Source organism: Malaclemys terrapin, chromosome 7 (assembly GCF_027887155.1).
Source record: "Malaclemys terrapin pileata isolate rMalTer1 chromosome 7, rMalTer1.hap1, whole genome shotgun sequence".
Taxonomy (NCBI): domain Eukaryota; kingdom Metazoa; phylum Chordata; order Testudines; family Emydidae; genus Malaclemys; species Malaclemys terrapin.
Window position 1 is genome coordinate 111311235 of NC_071511.1, and position 27764 is coordinate 111338998.

At 41.2% G+C, this 27764-nt stretch overlaps 1 protein-coding gene across 1 annotated transcript; it reads right to left on the minus strand.

Annotated features, from left to right (window-relative positions):
• Positions 1-47: 47 nt before the first annotated feature.
• Positions 48-27687, minus strand: BAG3 (BAG cochaperone 3). Its single transcript, XM_054035707.1, has 4 exons — positions 27447-27687; positions 7694-8041; positions 5320-5706; positions 48-1345 (listed from the first exon to the last, which is right to left on the minus strand). The coding sequence occupies exons 1-4, from the start codon at positions 27621-27623 to the stop codon at positions 575-577; spliced, it is 1683 nt and encodes a 560-aa protein (XP_053891682.1). The 5' UTR covers positions 27624-27687; the 3' UTR covers positions 48-574.
• Between the last annotated feature and the right edge of the window lie 77 nt (positions 27688-27764).

Sequence of the window (27764 nt, forward strand, 5' to 3'; positions counted from 1 at the left end):
TTGTTTCCAAATACTCAGCTTTCTAGTTTATAAACCAAAAGACTAAGTCAGATTTCTATATTATTTTATTTCCCTTTTAAAATATAGCACTGAAGTCCTTCACACATATAAATAGCTCTACAATTTCTTACACGCTTTCTATGCATCTTTACTTAAAGTGCCCATTTATGAACATTAAAAATAAAATATTCTTGCTAGAGTGGCTACATTTGTAGAAGGGTTTGATATTCTGGTGAGGCAGGGCTTTGATTTTACAAAAATTACCTGCAGAAGAAACATTAAAATACAACATGTATCAATGTTAACCCAGAGGCATTTTTTGCATCCAGCTGGCACAAAAGTATCTTAAGAACAAGACTCGTTCTTGAAACATGTCTCTTTATAAAGTGTAAGAATATAGGATAAATGCATCATTTTCTTTATAGCCTCTCCCCCCCGGCAAGTGTGTGTCCCAAGCTGCTATGTTGATTTAAAAACCAATTGATGAAAAGCTTCTGAAATGCATGCAACTTAAAATTCACTTAAAACACACTTCAAGTTATAAAGTCTGCGAGCTTTAAAGTTCAGTATGTGGCTATGGTTCAGTTGGGTTATTAACTGTGTTTGTTGTGCTGGCAAGATTGGTAAATACTTCTTCCTTAGTTTCAGGTTGATGCGTTTCCATTTTGGTTTCCTTTTTGGCATCTTCGTTACTTGTATCTTTCCTGGTTTTGTCCGCCACAGGATCAATCTCCATGATTTCCTGTGGTGGCTTATTATTCTCCATCAAGGTTGACTGAAGTCCATAAACTTGAACTACCTCTGCGACGTCTTCTGCTTTCTGTTCAAGTCTTTCCAAAATATTCTGGACCTTCCTTACACCATCTCTCCTGGCCTGGCGCACATCTGCACGACCCTCTGGGTCAACTGAATCTAGGGCTAGCAACTCTTTGGTCAAATACTCTTCAATCATCAAATATTTTTTGTCATTTTTCTTGCCTTTGAAAGAATCAACTGCCTGTTCAAGCATTTGAACATTCTCTAGAATTGCTTCTACTTTCAAGACACCAGGATGCTTCTGGGTCTCTTCCACTTCCATCATCTTCTGTGGTGAAGTTTCTTCAGAAGCAAGCCATTCCTGTGGAGGTGCACTCGTAGCAGGACAGGGAATCTTTTTATCAACCTTTTCATCAATCTTTTCTGCAGTGGGTGGAGGTTTCTGTGGTGGTGGTTTAGAATCTGGTTCTTTGTGAAAGACTTGAATTGGGATATAAGATGAAGGCATCTCAGTTCCTGATGGGCTTGCCTTGTTTTCAGGTATGCTTTCATGTAGTGTTTCTTGGGGTGGGATTTGTTGCTGAGAAGCCTGAAGAAGGAGGAAAGTTTATTATTGTGAGACATGAAAACAATGCTACTTCGTTGTAAACAAAAATTACAATTGTCAGGCCAAAAGATTTTCAAAGGTGACTAGTGATTTTGGCTGCCCAATTTGAGACACCTTAAACAGGCCTGATTTTCAGAATGTGATGAGCACCAATGCTCTGAAAAATCAGGCCTTTTTAAGGTGTCTCAGGTCAGGAATCAAAAAAACTCAGGCACCTAAAAATCACTAGTCCCTTTGGAAAAATCTAGGTCTCAAATCTTTTCCATCATACTGAGGCTTAATTGAAAGATGCTGCTTAAAATATCAGTATTAACACCAACTTCTTAATAGACAACTAGCACTGGTAAAATCCAATGCAAACATCGCCATTACCAACCTAAGACTATTTCCAAAGGTCATTTGCTTTAACTTGGTCTTTTCATTGGGAGATTTGTTCTCCTACTCAGATCCAATCCCCTTGCATCATTTAGGAGGTGCAGTGGGCCCAGACATGGACTGCAATGGGCCAGCACAGAATCCCCCTATCCATTCTGCAAGACCTGGGCCATGCATCTACCCCCAATCTCAACTCAGCATAGGGCCTGGGGGGGGGGGGGGGGGGTGGGGGGGGGTGGGGGGAATGCACCAAGGGCAGGAAGGAATCTGGTGGATCTCAGCTACAAGAAATTAGTAAGCTCATATTCTATAATTAAGGCTACATTTTAGTCATGGGTATTTTTGGTAAAAAAGTCATGGACAGGTAACGGGCAGTAAACAAAAATTCACGGACTGTGACCTGTGACTTGGGGGTGGTGGGGCAGGGCCGGCAGGCTCCCTACCTGCCTCCGCGCGTCCCCACCTCAGCAGCAGCAGAGTTTGGGTGTGGGAGGGTGCAGAGGGTTGCGGCACAGGACGGGGTGAGGCAGGCTCTGGGTGGCGTTTACCTGGGGGGCTCCCCAAAAATGGCAACATCCCCCTCGCTCAGCTCCTAAGCAGAGGCATGGCCAGGCAGCTCTGCACACTGCCTCCACCTGCAGGCACCACCCCTGCAGCTCCCATTGGCCGTGGTTCCCAGCCAATGGGAGCTGCAAAGCCAGCGCTCTGGGTGGAGGCAGCAGTCAGAGCTGCCTGGCCATACCTCTGCCTAGCTTCTATCAAGTTATGATGCAAAACCTTGAATAGTTACAACACTGAAGTTACAATCCCTGACCATAGATTAGTGTTGAGTATTTTATTTAGAACACTACTGTAGAATACTGTCACTTTTACAAGAGGAATCAGTGACTTATTCTATGTAGTCTCAATATTAAAACTTTTTATCTGCAAAGTTGAAATTATTCCATTCTCTTGTGCCCTGGTTTTAGATGTTTTAGTCAAATTTTACCTAAAATCTAGTTTCCTGTACTTTGAAAAACAACACTTTGAATGCAGTTTATCCTTCCAGAGGACTGCTGCATTTTGCTGTTTGAAAAATACTACTCAAAGGACTGCCTTTCAAAGTAAAGTTGTTAGAGATTATTATACAAACCAGTTCGAAGATATTAAGGCCCAGTCCTACAAGCTTTCCTCATGCTGAACTCACGTTGAAACAATAGATTTCAATGAGAGGCCCTAGCAAAGGGGGTTGCTGGATTGGGCCCTTAGAGTGAAATCCTGACCCCATTGAAATCAGTGGGAGTTTTGCCATTGACTTTAACATAGTCAAAATTTCACTCTTAATTTCTAACAAACTGACGCTATTTGCACACTACCACTTACGTCGGAATAAGTTAAGTCACTCAAGGTGTGAAAAAGCCACCCCCCTAAATGACGTAAGTTACACTGACCTAAGTGCCAGCATGGACAGCGAAACAGCTACCATCCCTTGCTGGGGCTGGAGTAGTAAGTCGACAGGAGAGCTCTCTCTCATCGGCTTAGAGTGTCTGCACTAGCAGTGCTGCAGCTACCCGGCTGTAAGGTGTGTAGTGTTGCCACAGCCTGAGATAGCATTTTCTGGAAGTGTAGGAGTTGTCAGGTTTTAACAGTCTATGCACTTTCTTGTCTCTGTTGATTTGACTTGAAAGTAACCTTCCAAGATCTTTAACCTTTTAGTAACATTTATTTTATTGACAGCGTTTCTGCTGTGGAGTGCTTACAACAGGAGATTAAGATGCAAAACCTGTTACAATGTATCTATATGAGAGATAGCACTACAAAGGTAGAATTGTCAGAATGAGACAAAAGGGCATCAAAACAAATTACAATGTATTGCCATAAAAACCAAAGGTAGCAAGGCTTTGTGGTCTGGACCCAGGATTGGGAGTCACGAGAGTCAGAGCTCTTTTCCCATTTCCTTCACTGATTCATGATGTGGCAATGGGAAAGTCTCTTAGACCAATTATTCTGGATATAGGTGCCTAAGGTTAGGTGCTTAAATACTGATGTAGGGCACCTAAGTAAATGGGCCAATTTTCAGAGCTGATATGCACTGAGGACAGTATTTTTGCCTGAGTAAAGACTGGATAAAGTCTAATTAAGTGCCTTAAGGTTTGGCCCTAAAAAAAAAGAAAACGAAAACAAAGCAAGCAGTGAAACTTAGTACATGTCATTAATTCTGGGTTTTGATTCCCCCAACCCCCTTTAACTATTTTGTTCATGTTCTAGGTGGGATTTTCAAAAGGGCTCCTAATTCTGTTCCCTTTGACTTCAATGGGAAAAGCCCACCTTTGAGAGGTTTAGGGTTATTTTACAGATTTAAGTGATGGAAATCCTAGAATAAGTCAACCTGTGTTTAATGCTGAAGTCAAATCGACTCAAAATGTCCTTGCTTTGTGGCTTCAGTAGGAAGCTTAATATTATTTTACATTTTGCATGTTAATTATATTCAGTACAAGTGGCCTAATTCTATCTTCAGATATTGGGAGCAACTGTATCTGAGGGCAGAATTTGACCCCAAGTATTGTTCCAGAATTGCTGACTGTAAATCAAACAAATACAGCTCTTTTCAGGAAATGCATCTAATCAAAATGTAGTCTTCCCTTCACTAAATCAGACACCACTCTGACTGTCATGTGACTATGCTTCAGAAAAGGCATGTAAAAAGCACTGTCGTCTAGTAAGCGCTAATCTTGGTCAGCACTCCTAGTTTCTAGTCCTGTGTCTTACTATGCGAGTTTACCCATCTGGAAAATGGATATGATAATACCCACTTGACTAAGAAGCTGTGATTCTTAACTAGTGAATGTAACATGTTGTGAAATCTTTTGGATGACAAGCACTAAACAGTATTATATTTTAGAGTTTGTCTAGGATATTATACGCTGGTACTATATTATAGAAAATGACTGTCTGTGTGGTGGAATTTCACTGTCTTGAACAAATTGCAGAATTGGACAATTTGTCCCTGAATGAATTAAGTTTAGAGAAAGTACTGTATGTAGAAACAAACTGTAGAGTAGATTTTACCAATCTCCTTTCATCATGATAAATAATGGTTACTTTCTGGATTTGCTGCTGTAATCAATGATGAATGAGACAAAGTTGCATTGTTACTATAAAGCCCATGGGCCCGATTTGCCTCTAATGTATACTTCCCTGACACCACTGACTGATTTACATAGGGTGCAAGTGAAAAGAGAATCCGGTTCTGGGTTTCAATCAGAATTGATTCAGAGTATCCCTGAACTTTTCTTTTTCATTTAATCTCTAATTTTGACAGTTTCCCATGTGAGAAGGAGGATTTTAGCACCCTATTGTGTGAAATGCTAGTTTTGATGAGAATATAGTGCCTCAGTAACATGGTGGCACTGTCAACAACAATATTGAAGGCCAGATCCTCACAGCTGGTGTAAACTGGATTTACATGAGCTGAGGGTCTGATGCTGGAATTACATGTGTGAAATTCTGTGTGCTTATTAGTATAATCCAGATCTTTAACATTATTAACACAAAGCACAATTACTATAGAAAAATCAGATTTTTCTGCTCATCCCACATACCTGGGGTCTGTCCACAACTGTCTGTACTCTGATGGGAACCGGGGACTGTATCTGAGTAGTAACTCTGGCTGGTGAACTTTCACGACTTGATGAACCCTTCTGAGACATTCTGAATGGGGACTGCTCTCGTGCTGGCTTGGGCTCCAGCTCATCAGCTTGAATTTTGTGATACACTGGCTGGTGGACATGGTAATCACTTTGCTGGGCAGGGTAGTGTGTCTTCTGTGCTTGATGATATACTTGTGATGGTTGCCTGAGGCCTTTTTCCTCATGGATCACAGGAATTGGAATATAACCTCGACGGACCTGATGGCTTCCTGCACTGGGTCTACCTGATGACTGAGGGGAAACTGACTGTGAGTCAGAAGCTGTAGGAGAATGAGGTTGCTGTAAAAACAAGATTATTAATTAGTGTTAATTGTTTCACATTTTTATTTTATTAATATGTTGAAAGGCAGCCTTAACATTTGTTTCTCCCCTGCCCCCCAAAAATAGGGAGAGACAGTGGGGAGTAGTGGTGGAATCTGTTTGCACATCAGGATTTGGTTTCCCTGTTTTTTGCTGGACAACTGCAGAACTAGTGAGAAAGCATCACTGTAATAGGTGAAACCTGAGCTGCAGCATTCCCTGAGGAGGGAGGGGACATTTAATCACTCTATCTGAAACTCTGTTCTTGTTTAAACTGGTTAGATGTGGGGCAAAAAGTTAAGCAAACGAAGGGGAAAAAAACCCCAGTCACATAAACAATGTTGCCTTTGCCACACTAGGACTTCTTCCTGTTTTTTTGTATCTTGTTAGGATAGGGGTGTGAATGCTAGAATGACTTTCTTAATTTCCCAGTGGAGCAGCTCCACTGGTGGTAGCAATACTAACGTGGTCTTAGCATTTTAATGCACTGTTGTCTGAACACTGCTCAGAATGAGTCTAAGTAACATGACAGTTAAAATGCTGGTGGCACCTTGTCTACCAGTGCTTCCACCATTGGTACTATCGGTGGAACTGCACTAACTGAATATTTTAGGAAAATAAGGCCTTGGCGACATCACACTTAAAGGCACAGTTGCCTTCTCTTGTTACAGGTAACACACTCTAGTTTGTGGCCACACCGTTTTTGTGTATCCCTATCAACTACTGTTTGTATCAAGGAATTCTGAGAATCTGGACAGCTGACCCAAAGTGCTACAATAAGGGATACTGCTTGGAAGACATGCACATTGAGTGTCATCAACATTACATGGGGCAATATACTTTTGGAAGTCCTTTTGCACAAAGTACTGAGAGGAAAGGGACTGGCCAAAGTGGTTACACAAATATGGCTTAGGGGTCCTGGCCACACTGAACAAAAAACAAAACAAAAAAAACCAAAACACAACAACCCAAAACCCAGTAGCTGGTTCATTATTCTATCATGTGCCACTCTGGGCTTCAGGGACAAAACACAGAATTTTAAAATCATGTGGTGTATGGGCCAATCATATGAAGAGTGAATTCCGCCACTATTTGAGTACAAACTCAGTTAAAAGATGTAATATGGCTCAGATTCAACATTCACTCCCCACTCAACTCAGGGCTGGGAAAACTCAAGCTCAGGTTTCAGTCTGTTGTGAGGATATTATCTCAACTCTGGCTCTCCAGAGAAAATAGGAAACCAAGTCTGGTACATCTGAGATACAAAGCAAGCAGAATCTTTTTTATGAAAAATCTTTGTGAATATATAGTAACAAATTAGTAAAGGGCATAGGCAGAAAAATTATTTTTCGATTCATCTTTAAAGCTTTTTTTAGAATGAATTCAAACGATATATATATTTAAAAATAATATGCACTTTAAAAATATTCAGCTGCAATTAGTGCAGTTTGGTGGATTCTAAAATGGTCTCATTTATTAACAACTAAACAATAGCAGCCTTTATTTTTTGTCTGGTTTGTTTTGTTTTTAGCTTTGTCACTTACATTGTTTCATAGTTATGTCACAGAACACCGTAGGCTCAGTTCTGCTCTCATTTACAATGGTGTAAATCAGGAATAACTCCATTAAGTCAACCAGTGTGAGAGGAGAATCGGGCTTTATATGCCTCTGTTTCTGAGACAAGAGACAGAATCAATCTATGTGCAATTCTTTCTGCACAGTCATTTGTGAGTGAGACACTGTGATGCTAGATAAAATGTAAAGCATTTACAGTGAAGTGACTGTCAGCAGAACCATTAAAAAGTGCATTTTTATGTTTGTATTAATATTTTGAAAGTATTGGGGGGGCAAATGTAATTCTATGGTAATTTTGGACTTTTGAGGGATAAATCAGCTGTAATGCCATTTTAGGTCACAAATGTTGGAGAGTAATGCAAAACACACCCCAGCACTACTGACAAGTTACCTCAGGCCCATGTGAGGCTGGAGATTGGGCTGTTGCAGCTGTTGTTGTCTGTCCACATTGTTTATCTGTCTGAGCAGCTTCAGCTGGTCCTCTAGCAGGGGATTCCGAGTGGGCATAGGCCCCCCTTAAAGGTGACTGTGCCCGCTTTGTGGTGGGCACAGTTTCTGCTTTGTATCGTTGCATGCCAGGCTGATGAACAGAGTAATACGGGTGCTGCTGTCTGTTCTCAGCACATTCATGCATAACTGGAATAGCGATGTAGCCAGCACGAAGTTGAGGGTATCCCATGCTTCCTTCTCTTACTTGTGGCTGCCTTGGAGAAGGACCATTTGCTGATGACTGGCCCTCCTAAAAATTAAAAACACCACATGGGAAAAGTTTAGAAGTTAGGACCAATGCAACTCATAAGAACAAGTAATCTTAAACCTCCATCTTCAAAGCAATGAAAGAACTGTATGTCAGAACTTTAAAACTTCCTTTATTTCTAATTAAATTCCTTTGCATGAGCAACTGGTATCACATTCTAATGCAGAGGATAACTACAGCTGCTAATCATTCAGAATTGTGTGCAGGAGGGAAAAAAAGACGAACAAATTATTTATCTAGGGATATTTTTAAGTTTTCACGTCTGATAGACAGCAACTTTAAGCTTAAACATATCCAAATTTTTCACATTTCATAATTGCAATTCTGATCTGACACAGAAGCTTTATACTAGTGTAACTCCACTGACTTCAGTGGAGACATGTCTGATTTACAGCAGTGCGAGATCAGAAAGAGATCCCTCAGCAACTTTTAGAATCAAGCCCATTTATAGACAAAGAAATCCTCAAGAAAACAGGAGATTATCAGAAAAGAAATGTTCGTCAGTATTGTTCTTTCCAATGACTATTTAATTAGTGTTCTTGATGCTGGATACTGAAAAATGTATCTGCTTTCTGCTAAATGTGATTCAGTTGCAATAGCTGCTAAGGGGGGAGAATAACAAAAGAAGAGAGTAATAAAGGGAGGATACCAAAAGGAAATCTAACAAAGGGAATGGAAGATAAGTCTACATGGTGCAGGATTATGCTTATACTAATACTCTGCATAAGATGGAAGTGGTTTGTACCAAGCTCCCTCATAAGTCCTCTAATAAAGTTCTTCCTGCAACTGTCATTCTATTTTGAGGCCCTCCTAAGGGCCAAGTTCCAGATGTATTTGAGTAAGATCATGTAACAGGCACTCTACCACACAGAGGGTAATGTCATTATTCAGTAAAGGGAGAGTTTAATAAGAGGACATAATAGGATTTCTATCATTTCTACCGTAGTATTAAGTATTGTTGTAACCATAAAAATTACTTCGATACGTAGCACAGTCATATGTAAGCAGACCAATTCACTAAATGAAAATTAATTATTTTCCAATCAGACACTGAGTGAGCCTCCCATATGCCAGTGTCTCCTTAAAACAACGAGTACTGAGAAACTCAGTAAGCTATAGAATTGCAGAGAATAAATTCTATTCTTTTAACAAAGTTAATGAGACCACATACACCTCTACCCCGATATAACGCGACCCGATGTAACACAAATTTGGATATAACACGGTAAAGCAGCGCTCTGGGGGGGCGGGGTTGCGCGCTCCGGCGGATCAAAGCAAGTTCAATATAACACGGTTTCACCTATAACGCGGTAAGATTTTTTGGCTCCCGAGGACAGCGTTATATCGGGGTAGAGGTGTATATTAAGTGCTTCCAGGAGGGAAGGGGCTTGAGTCAGAGAGCCTGAATTTTCTTTCACTGGTGTAAATTAAGAGAAATTCCACTGAAGTCAGAAATGAAAACCAGGCCCAGAAAGTTATCAGAGAAAAATAATTTTAGGTTATCTTCTACATACAATTAAAGACTATGGGTCTGATTCTGATCTCACAATGGTTTTATATTAGTGTAACTATTTATTATTTCAGACTTAAACAGATGCAAGAACAGAATCAGCACCTGCATATAGATGGTCTTGGGGCTGCTGGACTCTTAGTACAAACAACTAGGTCCTCTTCACCAATTCACCCTCCCTGCTGTACCAATGGATTTCCCCTGCAAATATAAATCTAGATCAACAGTGTTCCTAGTGCTACTGGCAGCAATTACCTTCTAGGCACTGGAGGGACATATGCTTATGTCGGCAAACTGAGTTTACCTGAAAAATCAAGAACAGTCAGCAAGTGGCAACTGAAGCCATGTGCAAAGCAGAATTTCTGCCAAGTGAGTGAAGCCAACCATGCTGCCTAGCAGTCAGAAAAATAGATGATTCAGTGCTCGGAAGAAACACCTTGCTGAGTAGGCTGAGTCATTAGATTCCATGCCTGGTTTACAGCAGCTGCTCCACACAATCCTTCTGAAGAAAATTCCCTTACCATAGAGCAGGGGTTCTCAACCTTCATTGCACCATGACCCCCTTCTGACAACAAAAATTACTACACGATCCCAGGAGGGGGGACTGAAGCTTGAGACTGTCTGAACCCCACTGCCCTGGGCGGGGGGTGGGGAAACAAAGCCCAAGGGCTTCAGTCCCAGGCAGGGAGCCTGTAACCTGAGCTCCACCACCCAGGGTTGAAGCGCTTGGGCTTTGATCCCGGGCTTCAGCTTTGGCCCCAGACAGTAGGGCTCAGGCTTCAGCCTGGGGCCCTAGTAAGTCTAAGCCAGCCCTGGCAACCCCATTTTAATGGGGTCCTGACCCACAGTTTGAGAATCCCTGCCATAGAGAGATCTACGGGTAGCTAGATATGTCTACCTGAATTATACTCCCCAGCTGGGATGACTCCTGCAGCTCTCCCCACTCTAGAGTGGAAGGGAGGTTTGTCCACTTCTGTGGTATTGTCCTTTCCTCCTGTGAACCTTGTAGAAAATGACCCACAGGGTATGAGATCAGTGCTATGGAGAGGTTAGAGCAGGGGCAGCAACCTTTCAGAAGTGGTGTGCCGAGTCTCCATTTATTCACTCTAATTTAAGGTTTCACGTGCCAGTAATACATTTCAACGTTATTAGAAGGTCTCTTTCTATAAGTCTATAACAGGGATTGGCAACCTTTGGCACGCGGCTCGCCAGGGTAGGCACCCTGGCGGGCCGGGTTGATTTGTTTACCTGCCGCGTCCACAGGTTCGGCTGATCGTGGCTCCCACTGGCCGCGGATCGCCGCTCCAGGCCAATGGGGGCTGCGGGAAGCGGTGCAGGCCAAGGGATGTGCTGGCTGCCACTTCCTGCGGATGCGGCAGGTAAACAAACCAGCCCGCCCACCAGGGAGCTTACCCTAGCAAGCCGCCTGCCAAAGGTTGCCGATCCCTGGTCTATAATATATAACTAAACTATTGTTGTATGTAAAGTAAATAAGATTTTTAAAATGTTGAAGAAGCTTCGTTTAAAAATTAAATTAAAATGCAGAGCCCCCCAGGACCCGGGCAGTATGAGTGCCACTGAAAATCAGCTCGCGTGCCGCCTTTGGTTGGCCATAGGTGCCTACCCCTGGGTTAGAGCCTGGGTGGGCCAGGAGGACCCCAAACAAGATGCCTCCTGAAGATGTATTGGATCTTTCCCATGAAATATTTATGTCAGGACAGTCCCTGTTGGCAAGGCTCCAATTGAGACACCCTATCAGGAAGCTGCTAGGGGCCGGTACAGAGGCAAAATCTTCCTTGGTATCTCAGAAGTCTGCTAGGTTTGGAGGTGGGCCTTGCAACCTCAATTCCAACCCCCAGCAGAGCAATCTGGAATGAGGTGAATCCTTGTGAAGGTTTCCTCTATCACTACCACCCTCCATAGGATTTATCTCATCCTAGATGATCATGTTAGGGTCCTACACATTTTATTTTCAGGCCCTTTAGACTGCCTAAATTTGTGAACCATCTCAGCTATCTGGCAAATCATTGCCTCCACAGCTCAGGCCCTGGTTGGAAATGCAAAACAACTAGCCCAAGAACAAAGAGGCTGAGAGGCGTGTGTGTGTGGTTTTTTTAAAAATGCCAAGATTTGCCTGGAGTGAAATTTTATAGCACGCTTATAAACCCTGAAAATAGGGTTTATAATGGAAACATTGACACCACCTTAAACAGAACAGCATGAACTGTACTCCTGTAATCTGTCATTATATTTACAGCTATAAATAAATGTAAGTACATCTTGTGGAAAATTACGAATGTAGTTAGTCCCTGTACTCAAATTCTCTTCATGGTCAATTATAAAAACTGTAGCTAGGTATATGTATGTATGTATGTATCTAGGAAGGTATTTATACGGCCTTCAACACTAGTATCTGAGCACCTCCCACAAAAGCAACAAAATTCTCTGTTCCCCTCTGCCTCCAGAAGTAGCCTGAGTTGCGAATTACATAGATCACAAACATAAGGAAGGTCATCCAATTACAACTATTTTTTATAATCCTGATTATTCTTTTTAGCATTTAATTTATACTAATTTAAGCTTACTAGTCGGTGACACCGGGCTGGTCCACACTGGAAACTTCCATTGCATAGCTACATCTCTCAGGGATATGAAAAATCCACACGCCCGAGACATGTAACTGCTGACCTAACCCCCAGTTTAGACAGTGATTGGTCAATGGAAGAATTCTTCTGTTAAACTGACTACCATCTCTTAGGGAGCTGGATTACCTACACTGATGTGAGAAACGACCCTCCCGTCAGCATAGGGAGTGTCTACACTGAAGTGCTACAGTGACACAGCTGCAGCATCTTCTCTTCAGTCCAGATTCTCTTCCCCCTCCCTCATTTTATCCCTATCATTTCATTACCTCCCCACTCTTCATCTCTCCCTATGCTTCTGACTTGCCCTTGCAACTGCACCTCGGATAATAATAAAGTAAAATGTGATGTATGATGCATCACCAAGAAGTCTACGTAACTAGCTGTAATCACAATCTTACTGATGTAACTGGTTTTCCAACTGCCACTGACTTGTGTGTCACGAAGTCAGTTCCCTTTATCCTTTATCAGTTTCCTGGTCTATAAAACAATTTCCTGTCTCTGCAGTATTAGGAGGCTTAACATTTGTACAACATCTAGAAATCATCAAATTGAGTGCATTAATTTCGGTTTTTTTAAAAACTGATTACAGAAAGCTTTTTAAAACCTTGTTATTACTGATTTGTGATTTTTAAATGGTAGTAATTCTCAGTTGTCAAAACAAAAGATATACACATTGCTATACAATTTTAAACTAGCATTGTCAACAAATAGCAGCAGCATGTAAATAATTAACCACTACAAAACATTTTTAATCATTAAAGTACAAGCAAACTGTAAATAATGTCTTTTCTTGAATTAACTAGAAACACTAGAAGATCATTTACAATACAAGTGGCTGATTTTGGTCTGAAGCTATTGTTCCTGGTGCAAACATAGTTAACACTTTCTTTTCATATAAAAATAAACATGGATTTACATTAAAAAAATAACTCCCTTTTCCCTGTGGTCTTCCAAAATCTCTTTGCATGGTTTGTGGTATCAGCAACCAGCTAATTCAGTAGCTTAGCATGGCCTTGTGTTAATAAGGCCTTGCCTATGCTTAAGTTTGCTGCTTTAACTAAACTGGCATCGTTAAAATGGAAAAAAAAAACCTCTAGTGTAGATGCAGCTCTACTGGTATAAAAGTGCTTATACCAGTAGTTTACTGTGGTTTGGTGAAGCAAAATAAGCATAACTATGCAGGTAAACAAAACCCCCCAAAAATCACACTCCTTACCACAATACACGATAAAACCGTAACTACAGATCAGCCCTTGCAATATGGCCCCCAAGTTTGGCCCTCCACTCAGGGTCTACGATTGCCAGTGCAATCTCACATCCAGAGTAATGCAGGAGAATTTTAAACATTAGTCCTTTATGCAAGATCTTTCCATGTAAATTCTGTTGGAAAAGGCACTGAAGAGAAGGATGAGATACCTCTTCTAGGTAAAGGTACCAGTTTAAGGGCCCAATCCTACTAGAGTCTGAGCACTCCTGGAAGGTGCTAAGTACCAACTCTCATTTATTTCAATTGAATTACAATTTGAAAGGATTCTTCCACTTAAAAACTCAATTATTTAAATATTTATTCTGTTGAGATGAGCATCTACTGTCACTTTGAACCATAAAGTCCAGTGGTGACATCATGGCGTTGCTGTAGTCAATAGGAGGTCTGTCATTGACTTCAGCAGAGCCTGGATTTCACCCCAGATATACAATGGACCCAAAATCTGTTTGCATTTATTCCTTTCACAGCTGCTGTTTTCTTTTACATTTGTGGAGAATGAATTTAAGGACCATCAATGTTGAAGTTTCAGCCTTTGTCCTGGCTTTCTTCCTGTAATGGCCCGATAGTAGCAAAGCTTCATTCTACTGTGGACTCTCCTGTCCTCTCTCTGATGCCCCCAGAATTCATGCTAAGTGACAACTCCGTAGCCTTTAGTAATATTAACTGAAGGGGGAATTTACTGCAGGGTTGGTAGAGGGGAGGGTGAGAGGTGAAATGATTTGCTGCCATCTGTCCCCTCCACACCTGATGACCTGAATGTCTCTGTCATCTCTACAGAAAGGCTTTTGTGCAGTATAGGGAAGGGAACAATGATGCCAGAGGCATCAGTCCTCTCTTGATTAGGCACCCAGCACAGAACTCTGAATTTTCATGACCTCAGTCTGCTGATAGAATGATCTGCCCCGAACTACTTACTTTTAGAATCATAGAATGTCAGGGTTGGAAGGGACCTCAGGTGGTCATCTAGCCCAACCCCCTGCTCAAAGCAGGGCCAATCTCCAGACCAATCCCCTAATTTAAACAATCTGGGTAAATTAACATGTCTGAATTTTTGCTTATCTGTACAGTGACAGTAGGCTGGTCAATTTCAGTATTTTTAAGTCTATTTCATATCAATAGCATACAGCCCCAATTAACTTCTCCATTCTAACAATGATCCTTTCAAATAAGAAGAATATTTAAATAAAAAAAAACAAACAAGAAAATAAACTGCATTCATTCACTTAATGTTAGGAAAACATTTCTATTTATATCAGGGATTTTCTCTAGAAATTGATACAGGCTGCTTTTTAAAAAAAAAAACAAAAAAAAACCACAAACACATGTGGGGCCAAATTAAAGATAACCCTAAAAAAAATTGAGGGTAGAGTGAGGCACGTCTCTCTCCCCCCAAAAGTGAAAATATTCCATGATGATTTAAAGAATCGTTCCCCTGCAGCGTTTACAACTCTAGCATTGCAATGTTTAGCTGGTGTATAAGAACCAGGAGGAAAACTCACTACTGGTTTTTCTCTGGGCAAGCTAAGAGAAAGGCATACAGGAAACAGCATAAACAGCTAAAAGGAAACTAGTTTTTAAGTTGTTTAACTGCTCTGTAATAAACAGTATAAGATTAATTTATAACGTTTACTCCAACAATGTGTATTCCAAAGAAAAGTGCATTAAGAAAATATTTATAAATACACCAATAGGTACATCTGATTACAGATAGGAGGGAGTCGTTGACCGAATGCCTGCAATATCACATAGGAAACAGATAGTCTGGTAGAGTAGGACTTAAGGAAATGAAGCTCCAAACTGAATGCATTAGAAAACAGAACTTTCACAGCTGTCCAATTCTGTTCTCTCGTTGATGTTTGGACCTTAGCATAGTAAATAAGATGAGATCTAAATGATAATGTGAAATTCATCAGATCCTTGATTATTTCTCTAATTCAGAATCTCTAGAAATAAAAGGTTTTCTTAGTGAAAAGAGAAGTCCTTAAACATAAAAATAAATCTATATATATGTAAAAAACATATTTAAAATCTATCCAGAGGGAGTCAAGACACTATCCCAGAAAGAGAGCAGGCTTTTTAAAATTAAATCATTGCAAACTGATTTTGGTTCCATTGCACAGCTGGCCTTTTATTATGATTAAGGTTAGATTCTGTCACAGGTATTTTTAGTAAGTCAGGGACAGGTAGCGGGCAATAAACAAAAATCCACAGAAGCCCATGATCTGTCCCTGACTGTTACAAAAATACCCTGGGGGGGGGGAAGGTAGGGAGAGGAGACGAACAGAGCACTGCTGGAGCTTGCAGCCGCTCCAGCCCCAGGGGGGCTGACCAAACCCCAGCCACTCCGGGATCACTGCTCCAGCAGGCCTGGGGGCTGACTGCTGGTAAGTGGTTCTGGCGGCCCCGGGGCTGTCTCAAAAGAAGTCACGGAGGTCCCAGAAAGTCATGGAATCCGTGACAGAATCGTATCCTTAATTATTGTTCAAAATCATAGTAAGTGATTAAAAGAGAACAGAGATTTCAATAACTGGGTTTTTAAGTCAAAAAGGATCTTCTGAAATTGCAATTCACAGTGCTATGCACAAAAGGCTGAAGTTTCTCATCTCACACACAGGAATCTTCTAGCATATAAAAAGAACAACATCACAGCTAGGATACTGAGATGGGGGAAGAGACAGAATTTTCACTGTAGTACCATGACGGTGAGAGCATGGGAACCCCTCTAAAGGATGTTCAGTCTCAGGGTTCAGCTTAGGAAGAAGTCATGCTTGTCAGTACTTTTTATAATCAGTTCTTATGTGCTATTTGCCTTACAATAAACAATGTCTGAACACGGATGTTTACACATGCCAGAGTCCATATTCAAGACACGTGTATAAAAAGAAATGATTAAACAAAATACAATGAGATTAAAAACCTAGTCCACGACCCTTCTGGTTCAAATAAAGCAAGCAGAAATCCAAGTCCTATGCACCAATGCTGCATAATGGACTAAAAGGAATCACTCTCTCATCTCGCTGCTACAAAGGTAAAATGTGCCACAGAGTATGCAACTATTTTTAATAATAATAATATTGATAAAGTCCCCATCCCCAGTAGTGGATGGGCAAATTAACATTTAGTACTTTAAAAAAATGAACATTATAATTTAAAAAAAATCATCTCAAAACTAAAAATAGAGGAGGCCAAGATAAATTAATAAAAGGGAAGGTTAAAAAGTAAGGTCCAACAGTGGTCTTAAAGGCATAGGATAAACCTGACCATCTGTTCTCTTATATGTGATGGGACGGACCTGAAAAGCAGGTGGAATGTGAATGCAGAAACCCTTCAGAAAGTGGTTCAGAGATTTTAAATATAGCCTTGTGACGGGTTGGATCACAGAAACCCCCTTGGGAGCTGCCACCCGATGTGCAAAGACTAACCCTGCTTCTGTTTTCCCCTCCAGCTCAGGACTCCAGCACCCTGTCTTGCTGAGCCAGACACTCCCGTCTGGCTCCAGACACAGACCCAGGGTCTGAATCACTTGTCCCAGAGCTGCAAGTTTATCTGAAAACAGCTCACAGTAGTGTGCTTGTCTTTAGCACTCAGATGCCCAACTCCCAATGGGGTCTAAACCCAGATAAATCCGTTTTACCCTGCATAAAGCTTATGCAGGGCAAACTCATAAATTGTTCGCCCTCTATAACACAGACAGAGAGATATGCACAGTTGTTTGCTCCCTCGGGTATTAATACATACTCTGAGTAAATTACTAAATAAAAAGTGATTTTATTAAATACAGACAGTAGGATTTAAGTGGTTCAAAGTAGTAACAGACAGAACAAAGTAAGTCACCAAGCAAAATAAAATAAAATGCGCAAATCTATGCCTAATCAACCTGAATACAGATAATCTCACCCTCAGAGATGCTTCAGTAAGTTTTTTCTCAGACTGGACACCTTCCAGGCCTGGGCACAATTCTTTCCCCAGTATAGCTCTTGTCGCAGTTCAGGTGATAGCTAGGGGATTCTTCATGATGGCTCCTCTCCCCCTTGTTCTCTTCCACCCATTTATATATCTTTTGTACAAGGCGGGAACTCTTTGTCCCTCTGGGTTTCCACCCCCCCTCACTGGAAAAGCACCAGGTTAAAGATGGATTCCAGTTCAGGTGACATGATCACATGTCACTGCAAGACTTCATTACTCACTTGCCAGCACACACATATACAGGAAGACTCACAGGTATACAGCCATCTGCAGACAATGGGAGTTATCAAGATTCCAAACCATCCTTAATGGCCCACACTTTACATAATTACAATAGGCCCTCAGAGTTATGTTTTATATTTCTAGTTTTAGATACAAGAGTGGTACATTTATACAAATGGGATGATAACACTCAGTAGATTATAAGCTTTGTAATGATACCTTACAAGAGACCTTTTGCATGAAGCATATCCCAGTTACATTATATTCACTTATATTTTTATAAAACCATATAGACTGCACAACGTCACAAGCCTACATCATAAATGGCTTTAAAATCAACAGTGGCAATTTAGAGTCAATCCACCACTTTATAGGCAACCACATTAAAGAACATTGAGCAATCATGATCATATAATGCTTGCACTAACCAGCAAGGAAAATGTGCTCCTGCATTTCAAACAAGCTGCAAGTGAAAGAGATGCATAGTGCTGGGTAGCTCTGCTAAAGGGCAATTACAATTATCACACCTCTTGGCGAAGAGGGCATATGCTGCTGTGAGGTCATCACCAGGATAAATAAAAGTGCAGCAAGCACAAATGCTTCATGCCACCACATCCTATTCTTGGCTTCCGATGGGGAGGGTATGGTCAGAAGTGACATCAAGATTCTCAACCTTACTCCCAGCTTTTAAATGAGTTCCCTCAGCAAGCAGGGCATGACGGAAGGGAAAGAATCCTTATGACGACAGTCTCTACACACCAGCCCTCTCTTCCTGGTGTGGAGGATGAGGTAAGGCCAACACATCGAGCTGATTCCTCAGAGGCCAAAATTATCATAATTAGTCAAATCCTGAGGTCATGCCTGAGCTTTCAGTCACTCCTTACTCTTCCATATTGTTCTATCAACAGATGTTGAAATTTTCCAGAATATGCTGGATGCAAACTATAACACACGTCATTATAGCAGGTCTCTTAAATCGGAAACGATTTGCATGAGTAAGAAGAGTAGGACTGAACTCCAAAATGTACAATGCTACAAGGATCTACAGGAAAAAAGTTGAAAAGCAACGTTTTTGCTTCTTGCAGAACACACGGCCGGTAACATTTTCCTAAGTTGTGTTCTAAAGAAGAGAGGTCCTCTAAGACTTACATATTAATTATAATACTTAGCTTTTCCATAGCTCTTACAGAGAGGTTGAAACAGATAGGCACTAAGGGGAAATGTATGTACTGTATGTGTCTGTGTTAGATGAACATTCACAGAAACCACTGGGATTTCTCTTATAGGGTCACCAAAGGAGAAAGTTTTAAGTTATGATGCAGACCTTGAATCCGCTCTGGAACCCTCACCACTGGCTTCAGGGAGACTATGGATTTGCTTTGGCACCCACTGAAGTCCATGAGCACAGGATTAAGCTCTATTTCATATGAGTGAGAGTTGCAGGATCTGGTCCCATGTTTTCAGGGAGCCAGGAGTCCCACAGGTCAGGAGAACAATATAAAATAAACTGAAAAGTGCCTGCCAAAATTGATTGTGACATTTTAGTAACCTAGTATTCTTTGTACATAAGTCTATTCCACTTTCAAACAGAAGTGTCATTATATGATGATAATAGTAGTTCATATTCTGAACTAAGGAGGATGCACCAGTTCCATTTACATGAGAATATTTTTACCTTATAGGAAGTGGCTCCAACTCAAAAAAATCCTGACTGCTTGCCCACTTGGAATTAAGTTATAGCCAAACCAATATTCCCCCTCTCCCCCCAAATTGTATAACAATTGATCTAGATAGCTAACTCATCAGTGTTAAGAGTCTTTATTAAAAGTAGAAATCAGTACACCCCAGACTGTTTACACCAATGTTTCCCAAACTGTGGGGTGTGCCACCATAGGGGGGCAGCAGGGCCTGGGCCAGCCCCCTCAAAGGAAAAGTTTAGGCACCACTGGTCAACAGTAATTTACTTAAAATATTAATTGAAAGCTTTAATCTAACCAGTTTCCTCAGCGATGCTATGTTTCCATGGATTAATAATAATAAGTACTTACAAAGTGCTTTTTATTCATAGTTCTCAGAGCATTTTACAAAGGTGAGTAAGAGGGGCAGAGAGGTTAGTTGACTTCACCAAGGTCACATAGCCTCTTAAGAGCAGAATTACCATCTCCTAGGTCCCAGTCCAGTGTTCAATCCACTGGAGCATACTGCTTCTACTGCTGTAACTCAGAAGTTCACCTACTCAGGATTTTCATATTCTCTCACTCACTTACAGTCAGTGTTCATATATACTGAGTGAGGCATCATTAGCTAATGACTGAAGAAAGATAGAATAACTCATGAACATGTTTAGTCTCATGAATTTGTCTTAATAAGGCATCAAATCAGTCACATCATTATTTATAGAACAGGCTGCTTGCTTTTAATGTTTTATTTGTTTAATGCTGGGGTTTTATTTCATGCCTTTCACATGTGCAGGCAAATAAGGCTTATTGTTTGTTTTTCTGTTAACCAAAGTAGTTAATATATACCTTGTAAGTATTCCATTAATGTATACGCTATCTGATGGATAGTGACAATATGCTGATGTGGATCAAAAAAAGCAAGGAAACAATCTAACCATGAGTAAGTTCTATGTAGTTCAAAAGTAGAGATCCATGCTTCTAGCTGTAAAGTCATAACTTGGTGTACTATGACCTAATCTCATCTTAGGAATTATAGCTATAATTTTCTTGCTCACCAAGCAGATTCCTGTTAGGCTATCACATCCTGGCCTTCCACAGAACATGAAGACACTTGCCCTTTATGTCCATAAGTAGGAGCTGGCCTGCATGAAGATTGCGTCAGTTGGGCTGAATTGAACATGTTCTGAGAAAACACTCACACCCACAAAGAGAGAGAGGGATAAATTTGAAGTAAAGCCCACTAAGACGCTGCCAACAGGAGTTTTCTTGCCAAAGATCATGAGAATGACAACGTGCTCTACCAAGCTACTTCTGTTCATTACGTTATTTTCCCTAAGAAGCAGGTAGCTGTTTTCTATGTTCCAAATACTGGCTGTGTCCCATGAACTCAGAGCACAGGTGACAGTATGAATCTCAAGAAGCAGCAACATGCTGCCACTCATGAAAGGAAAGCAAATGCGAACAAGTGACCAGTCAGTCATTCATTTCACAGGACATCTCTACTGCCTGAATTTTCATCTTGATTTAATTGTGCATAGGGTAGTCCTCTGGTATCACTTCCTAAAATAGCACTTCATCCACATAGATTATTTTTCCGCACTGTAAAAACACTTGTTATGCCGCACCCTATTGACTGATAAGATTTCCCTAGCACCAGTTGCAAAAAAAGCCTCTCTTTAGACACCTCTCGGGCTTGCAGCCCCTTTTATTTTTATATTTTCTTTGGAAGCAGAATCAGGAGGTGTAATTTGGGGTAAAAACAGGGCAAGAATGTAGTACTGAGGCCACGGAAGAGGAGTGAAGAGGGGGCTCATAACATAGAAGAATGGTACTGTTAGTCCATCAAAACTCATTTCCTATAGTTATCTATGTTTCAAAGAAACACAGGAATGTCAGGGACGGTGTAGGTATACTCGGTTCTGCCTCAGTAGGAGTGATAGACTAATTAATCTCACAAGGTCCCCTCCACCCCAAACTTTTCTACACCTGGTTTACTATTGTCTAATCAAATACAATGCTGTTTATCACATAGGCATAATGAACAGTCATGCTTGTGCATCAGTTGTAGGTGTTAAAGACAAGACTCCTCACTAGGAGGAACACTGGCACAGATCTTTCCTACACCTGTAGGTAAGAGAGTGTATCACTACTAATCCAGTTCCAAAATGTATAATTTAGGGATTTCAAAAAAATACAGTTTCTACACCCTTGGAGGTGTGAATCTGTGGATCTTCATTGCCCTAATTCTCCACTGCCTTGTGTAGTCACTCACACCAGTGCAAACTTAGTGTAAAACGCTTGCAAAATAAAATTTGGTAGCATTTTACAACCACTGTGCACTTACCTTGACTGGAGTAAGAGATGGTATGAGGTGCAAGGTAACAGAGAAGCAGAACCAGTGGGTGGGATTTTCAAAACTGTTTACCACCGGCCAAATTCTTCTCTTATTTGAGTCAGTGGGAATTTTACCATTGACTTGAATGGGAAAAGTGTTAGGTCAATGCTGAGCATTTTTGAAAAAACCACCCATGCGTGGGTCTAGTCAACCAAGATTGGAGTTTGATGAGGAATTCAAGGGAGAAAGATAAATACAATCAGAAATTAATTAGAGTGGTGGGGTGGGAGACTTTGGTAATTCGAGCACCTGAGGGATAGCTGCATACACCTGTCGGTCTTTCTAAGCAATGCAGTTTGTTTGCATCATTTCAAGGAAATCAGCATTGTCCAATGATGTGAGTTCTTTGCTAGAAGGGCCGCTTTCAGAAGCGTTACTTTTATGGCAGATGCCATTCAATGCGACAGGCATCTAGGGATTCCTAACTGTGAAAGATAGCCACAATCCCCAACCTACTATGCCTCTGAGCCATTGATGACCCTCACATCCGTTCAGTGAATCTCTCTGCAGTTAACACCTGTGACCCATCTTTAGTTAAAATAAACATCAAAGGGGAGTAGTCCATGTAAAAAGAATACACAGGAGTGGGGGCATTAGTTAACACTTATTTAAGCCTTGTCTATGTGTTCCCTTTCCTGAAAGCATTCAAACCCTTCCCTGAAACCATCCTCCCCAGCTAAATTTGGTCCATTTCCATTTTCAAAAGTTCAGGGGCTCCCACTGAACAATTTAGTAGACTGATCCACCATTTCAAATAATCTTGGCAAAAGCCATGCTGAGTTATGACATTAATTACTCAGGAAAACAAATGACATACATGCCCAAGGGAAGATGGTTATAACAAAGAAACTAAAGGAAAAGCAATGGCATTTGTTGGAAAACACTTCTCTAGTAGAAATGTAGTAAGTTATGTGGTCCACGCTATTGAAAGTACCAGCAACTCATTCAATAAATTAGTAGTTAGTATCCTGGGAGAAAATAGCTGTTAAAGAACTTGCCTTAATACTCTAAATGCTTTTCAGTCATTACCAAAAACATTTCTTCTGTTCACTTCAGTCTAGTTGGAGATTTTATATTGTAGGTAAGTTGTAGGTAAGTTGAGAGACTTGTAGGTAAGTTGAGAGACTTACCTACAACCACCACTCCTCCCACAAAACCTAATAAACTGCATAAACATATTGTCTGTTCTTCATATATATGGGGGAAGAGAGCAACAGTAAATAATGAAAATAACCAGAACATCTTCACGTGGTTGCTGCCATGTATTGTACTCCACAGTTAACTGGTAATCAAGGGCCTTATTCCATTGATTTAAAGGGGGCCCGGATTAGGGGTTTAAGGGATAATAGGTCTAGTATGCCATTGAAATCAATGAAGTAACACCAGTGTAAAACCAGAATAAATGAAAGGAGAATCATGCCCAACATGACAGAAATAAGGGGGCTTCATTATCACTAATGGTCTCACAAAAGTTATTATTCAGTTAGCTACAAAATGACTTCACACTTCGTGTTCCATTTCACTGCTGTAGTCCTTTAAGTTAATTTCACTGCACAGGTCACACAAAGGGATGAATTATCATCAAGAGGATGTGGATAATTTTAAACTGATGTTTTAGCACCAATACCAGGGTGATCCACAGTCAGTGGTTTCACTGTCTGCTTTTATGAGCTTTCCAAAAGAACAGGGCATCACTGAAATCTCAGAAAACATTTTGTCTCTTTTGAATTATCCAAGTATAGCAGGGTAAAGAATGAACATTTCAGCTCTTATACTCCTCAACTCATCCTTGAGAACAAAACAAAACTTGTTCTTCTATTTGAATAGTACTAGGTAAAGGAGGGAGAAAACAAGGAAGCTGTTTGAAAGTATTCCTCCTCCTGCCTACATACAAAATCTGATCTCAGTCATTCATGAACACAAGAATCATAATTAATGCCCCTCCAGAAATATTTTTGTATTTACAGTTGAATGTAAAAGCCAGAGATTATTTGTTAAATTATGCCAATTAAGTAGCAAATTTGACAGCTCAGAATTCTTATTTAGGGACACACAATATCCCTTGAGGGCCAGAATTTAAAACCTTTATGACCTTACTCCACAAATAGTTCCAGTGAAATCAATAGGACTACTAGTGAAATATAATGCTACTTAAATCAGAGTGAAGGTGCCAGAATCTGCCCCCTAATTTGAATAGGTAATTCTAAATTCAGGCCCACACTCCAAGGGCCCTATCAGGCCATTCATGCAAAACTTGTATCGAAATCAATTGGAGTTTGTGTCTGTTGTCAGGAACAGAATAGAACACTAAATCAACAATTTTCCTTTCCTTCTCAGGAAGCATTAACCTTGACCTTGATAAGAAGTTCCAAAGCATGTAAATGCCTGTTTTGACAGTACGCCTCTACCCCGATATAACGCGATCTGATATAACACAAATTTAGATAAAAAGCGGTAAAGCAGCGCTCCAGGGGGGCAGGGGCTGCGTGATCTGGTGGATCAAAGCAAGTTCAATATAACACGGTTTCACCTATAATGCGGTAAGATTTTTTGGCTCCCAAGGACAGCGTTATATCGGGGTAGCGGTGTATTTTCCAAGTTTTCCTATTAGGAAAATTTGTTTCAGAATATCTCTTCAAAGGTAGGTGCAACTGTTTCTTCTTTTTATATAGACGCTTGTACATTTTCCCCCAAAACTACTTCCAAACTGATTTGTAAGATAATCCTTTCCTGCCAGGTTTTAGGGAGTTACTTTCCATTACCACAGATTTCACATCAGATAAGGCTGGAATTTATTTTGTTTCAGTCACAAAGAAAGAACTCTGATCCACTATAATTCAAAATTTTCCTGTTTTCAGATGATTATCAAAAGCAGCTTAAATCTGACTTTTTATCTTAAACAAGTTAGAGGAGACATTTGTTAATTTCCCAAGAGATGGCAAATTTATAACAGAGGTCATTCAAAAATTGCACTCTTTACTCTTCAAGAAAGTGTTATGGTTACACAAAACATCTATCAATATTATTTGTTTACAGTAGTGTCAACCCTGACTGGGACCCCATTACTCTATGCAGACAATCTGTCTGAAGATGAACTAAAGCGGTTTATATATTATTTAATACTGGCCGATTTATATTTTTCTGAGATCTTCAGAATAGTACAAAAATTACATCATTTACTGCATCTGAAAAAGTGAGGTTTTTTACCCACGAAAGCTTATGCCCAAATAAATCTGTTAGTCTTTAAGGTGCCACCGGACTTCTTGTTGTTTTTGTGGATACAGACTAACATGGCTACCTCTTGATAATTTACTTTGTCATTAAGTTAAACAATGCCCATCAAAGAATTTGAGAAGAACATTTACAAAAATGAAAACAAATGAAAAAATTGTTTTGTAAAATCTGGATTAAATACAGAGAATCTCCTTTCACATTGGTTCTATACCCATGTAATTCCATTGACTTCTGTAGAGTTACTCCTGATTCACACCAGTGTGAGAGGAAAAATCAGTCCCTCTGGCTTCCCTTAAGTACTGCATTGCTCATACTCTGAGTTCTCAGCTGTGACCTGCATTCACAAACTGTGTAATAACAAATTTTATTCAATTATCATTCTAAAACTAAGGAATTTAAAAGAGTATTCCCTGTTAAATTTAGTATTTGAAGCTCCAATATTTACATTAATGAATAAGGTTAGAGTGTCAGATTGCACAAAAAATGGTGATCATTAGTCAAAGAAAAGAAAAAAAAATTACTTTCCATGGGCTGGTTTATAAAAATGCATTATAGACCTCTACAGAATTGTCTATTTTACATGTATTTCAAATATAATTTAAAAACAAATAAATGTTGTTACAGTGGGCTTCTGCTTATATATCAACACAGACAACAATACTGTCCACTAACAAGGCCCTAAGACTTTCCAGTGTGCTGATAAAATGGTGAAACAATAGTTACCTGCAGGGTTAGTCTGAACTGAATGTTGTCCTGATGATCTAACTCAGGGCTTCTCAAACTGGAGGTCGGGACCCCTCAGGGGGTCGCAAGGTTATTACATGGGAGGTTGCGAGCTGTCAGCCTCCACCCCAAGCCCCGCTTTGCATTCAGCATTTGTAATGGTGTTAAATATATTAAAAAGTGTTTTTAATTTATCGGGGGGGGGGGGGAATCGCACTCAGAGGCTTGCTATTTGAAAGGGGTCACCAGTACAAAAGTTTGAGAACCACTGAACTGCTTTGGTGCTCTGCAGTAACTTGATACCTTTACAAGCCTCAGACCACCAGCACTGCACCATTTTTAAGACAACAGTTGGAAGTTTTAGCTGATTTCTGAAGTGTCAGGAACCTTCTCTGCAGCAGAAACAATCAGGTGTTCAGACTATCAGTCCAATATACAGTAACACAGAGCCCAACCAAACTTCTTTCAGCACTGGCCTGAACAGCACCTTCCATATTTCATTGGGAGCTTTCTTTCCTCTGATGTGCTGCAGAGTTCTGTACAGCCCTGTTCTATGTAGGCCTAATTCTGGAACTCAGTGTGTAAGGATAGCAGAATTGGGCCCTGTGTTAGTCCTATGACAGTAATGTTTTATGCCCATCAGTAATATGGTGTCAAAAATGAAGGCAGGGACAAAGGTTAGCATATCAGAACTTGAAACAAAGTGAACAAACATCTGACAATAAACTCTTATTTTCCACCAGGCTCTTAAAAACTTCCTAGTTCATCTAGGGGGTTTCCAGCTCTGTCTCTCCTGGTTATTGCTTAAATCTAACAAAAACCCACCAATTCTGTTTAAATGTAGGGACATTATAAATTCAGCATTTCTTTAAACCAAGATATGTTTACTTTAAAGATTCACTTATGAGGGCACCTAGAAAAATCATGACTGCTCTCTAACTCTCAGCTGCTTCTCTTTACATGGACATATTTGGAGTGAGAGATAGGTTTCCTGTAAGCAAGCTTTAAAACAAAACAAAACCAGAGAGCAAAATTACTGAGACAGTTAGTAAGGAAAAAAAAAAAAAAAAACCTTGACGAGGAAGGGTTTTTTTAGTGATGTCCATTGTTTAAGCTATACACATATGAAAAATAAATCAGAGTTTGTCTCTCCCCAGGCAGGCTGGGTGAACTTAACCAACTTTAAATAAACATTACAGGGCTAAGGTATCAAATGATTTAATGCACAAAAAAAGGACTGCAGTGCGTCAGAGACAAAAGGCAGCTCCTGGCCTCACTGCATTGCCATGTACTGAGGAGAGAAGAGGGCAGATGGCCCTGCCACTGCCCCTCACCCCCACTGCACTACCATGTACTGAGGAGAGGGCAGGCGGCTCTGCCACTGCCCCTCGATCTCCCCCCGAAATTAGCACGTACCAAGGGGAGGGCCAGCTGGCCGAGCTCCCCACCCGCTTCTGCCATGTAGGGAGGGGAGGGACGCCTGGCCACCCTCCCCCCCACCCGGAATTTTAGGTACTGAGGGGAAGGCCTGTTGCCCCCCCCCCCCCCTTCACCACGTACCGAGGGGAAGCCCGGCTGCGCCTCCCCCCGCAATGGCCATGTACCATGGGGAGGCTCGGCTGCCGTCCCTTCGCCCCCCGCCCCTGCTCTGCCCTCTGCCGTGCCCGGCGCTGCGCAGGGAGCAAGCTCCGGGCCCTTCACTACAAAGTTCCCACCCCCGCCCCACCGTGGCTCCCCAGCGGGCACCTTGTACGGCTCCGCCAGCAGCCGCGGGTCGCTCCAGGTGGTGGTGCGGCTGTTGTGATCCACAAAGAAGGGCCAGCCGGTCTGCGGGTCGATCTTAACCTCCCATCCCGGCGGCAGGGGCTCTCGCTCGGCGCTGCCCTCCATCTGCACCACGGGCGAGTGAGTGGCGGCGCTCATGCTCCGGCTCGAGCAGCGGCCGCTGTGACATGCACTGTAGAGTCAGGCGGGGAAGCCGGCCAAGCCGGCACCTTTATCAATCAATGGGCGGAGGGAGGGGGCAGCGAAGGGGGTGGAAGTGTCTGGAAATAGCTGCAAAGG

Coding starts and splice junctions, on each gene's coding strand:
- BAG3 (XM_054035707.1), bottom strand. CDS start 27,623: ATGAGCGCCGCCACTCACTCGCCCGTGGTGCAGATGGAGGGCAGCGCC. Junction 8,042..27,446: donor TGCTGGCGGAGCCGTACAAG/GTGCCCGCTGGG, acceptor TTTAATTTTTAG/GAGGGCCAGTCATCAGCAAA. Junction 1,346..5,319: donor CAGTTGTGGACAGACCCCAG/GTATGTGGGATG, acceptor CTCCTTCTTCAG/GCTTCTCAGCAACAAATCCC.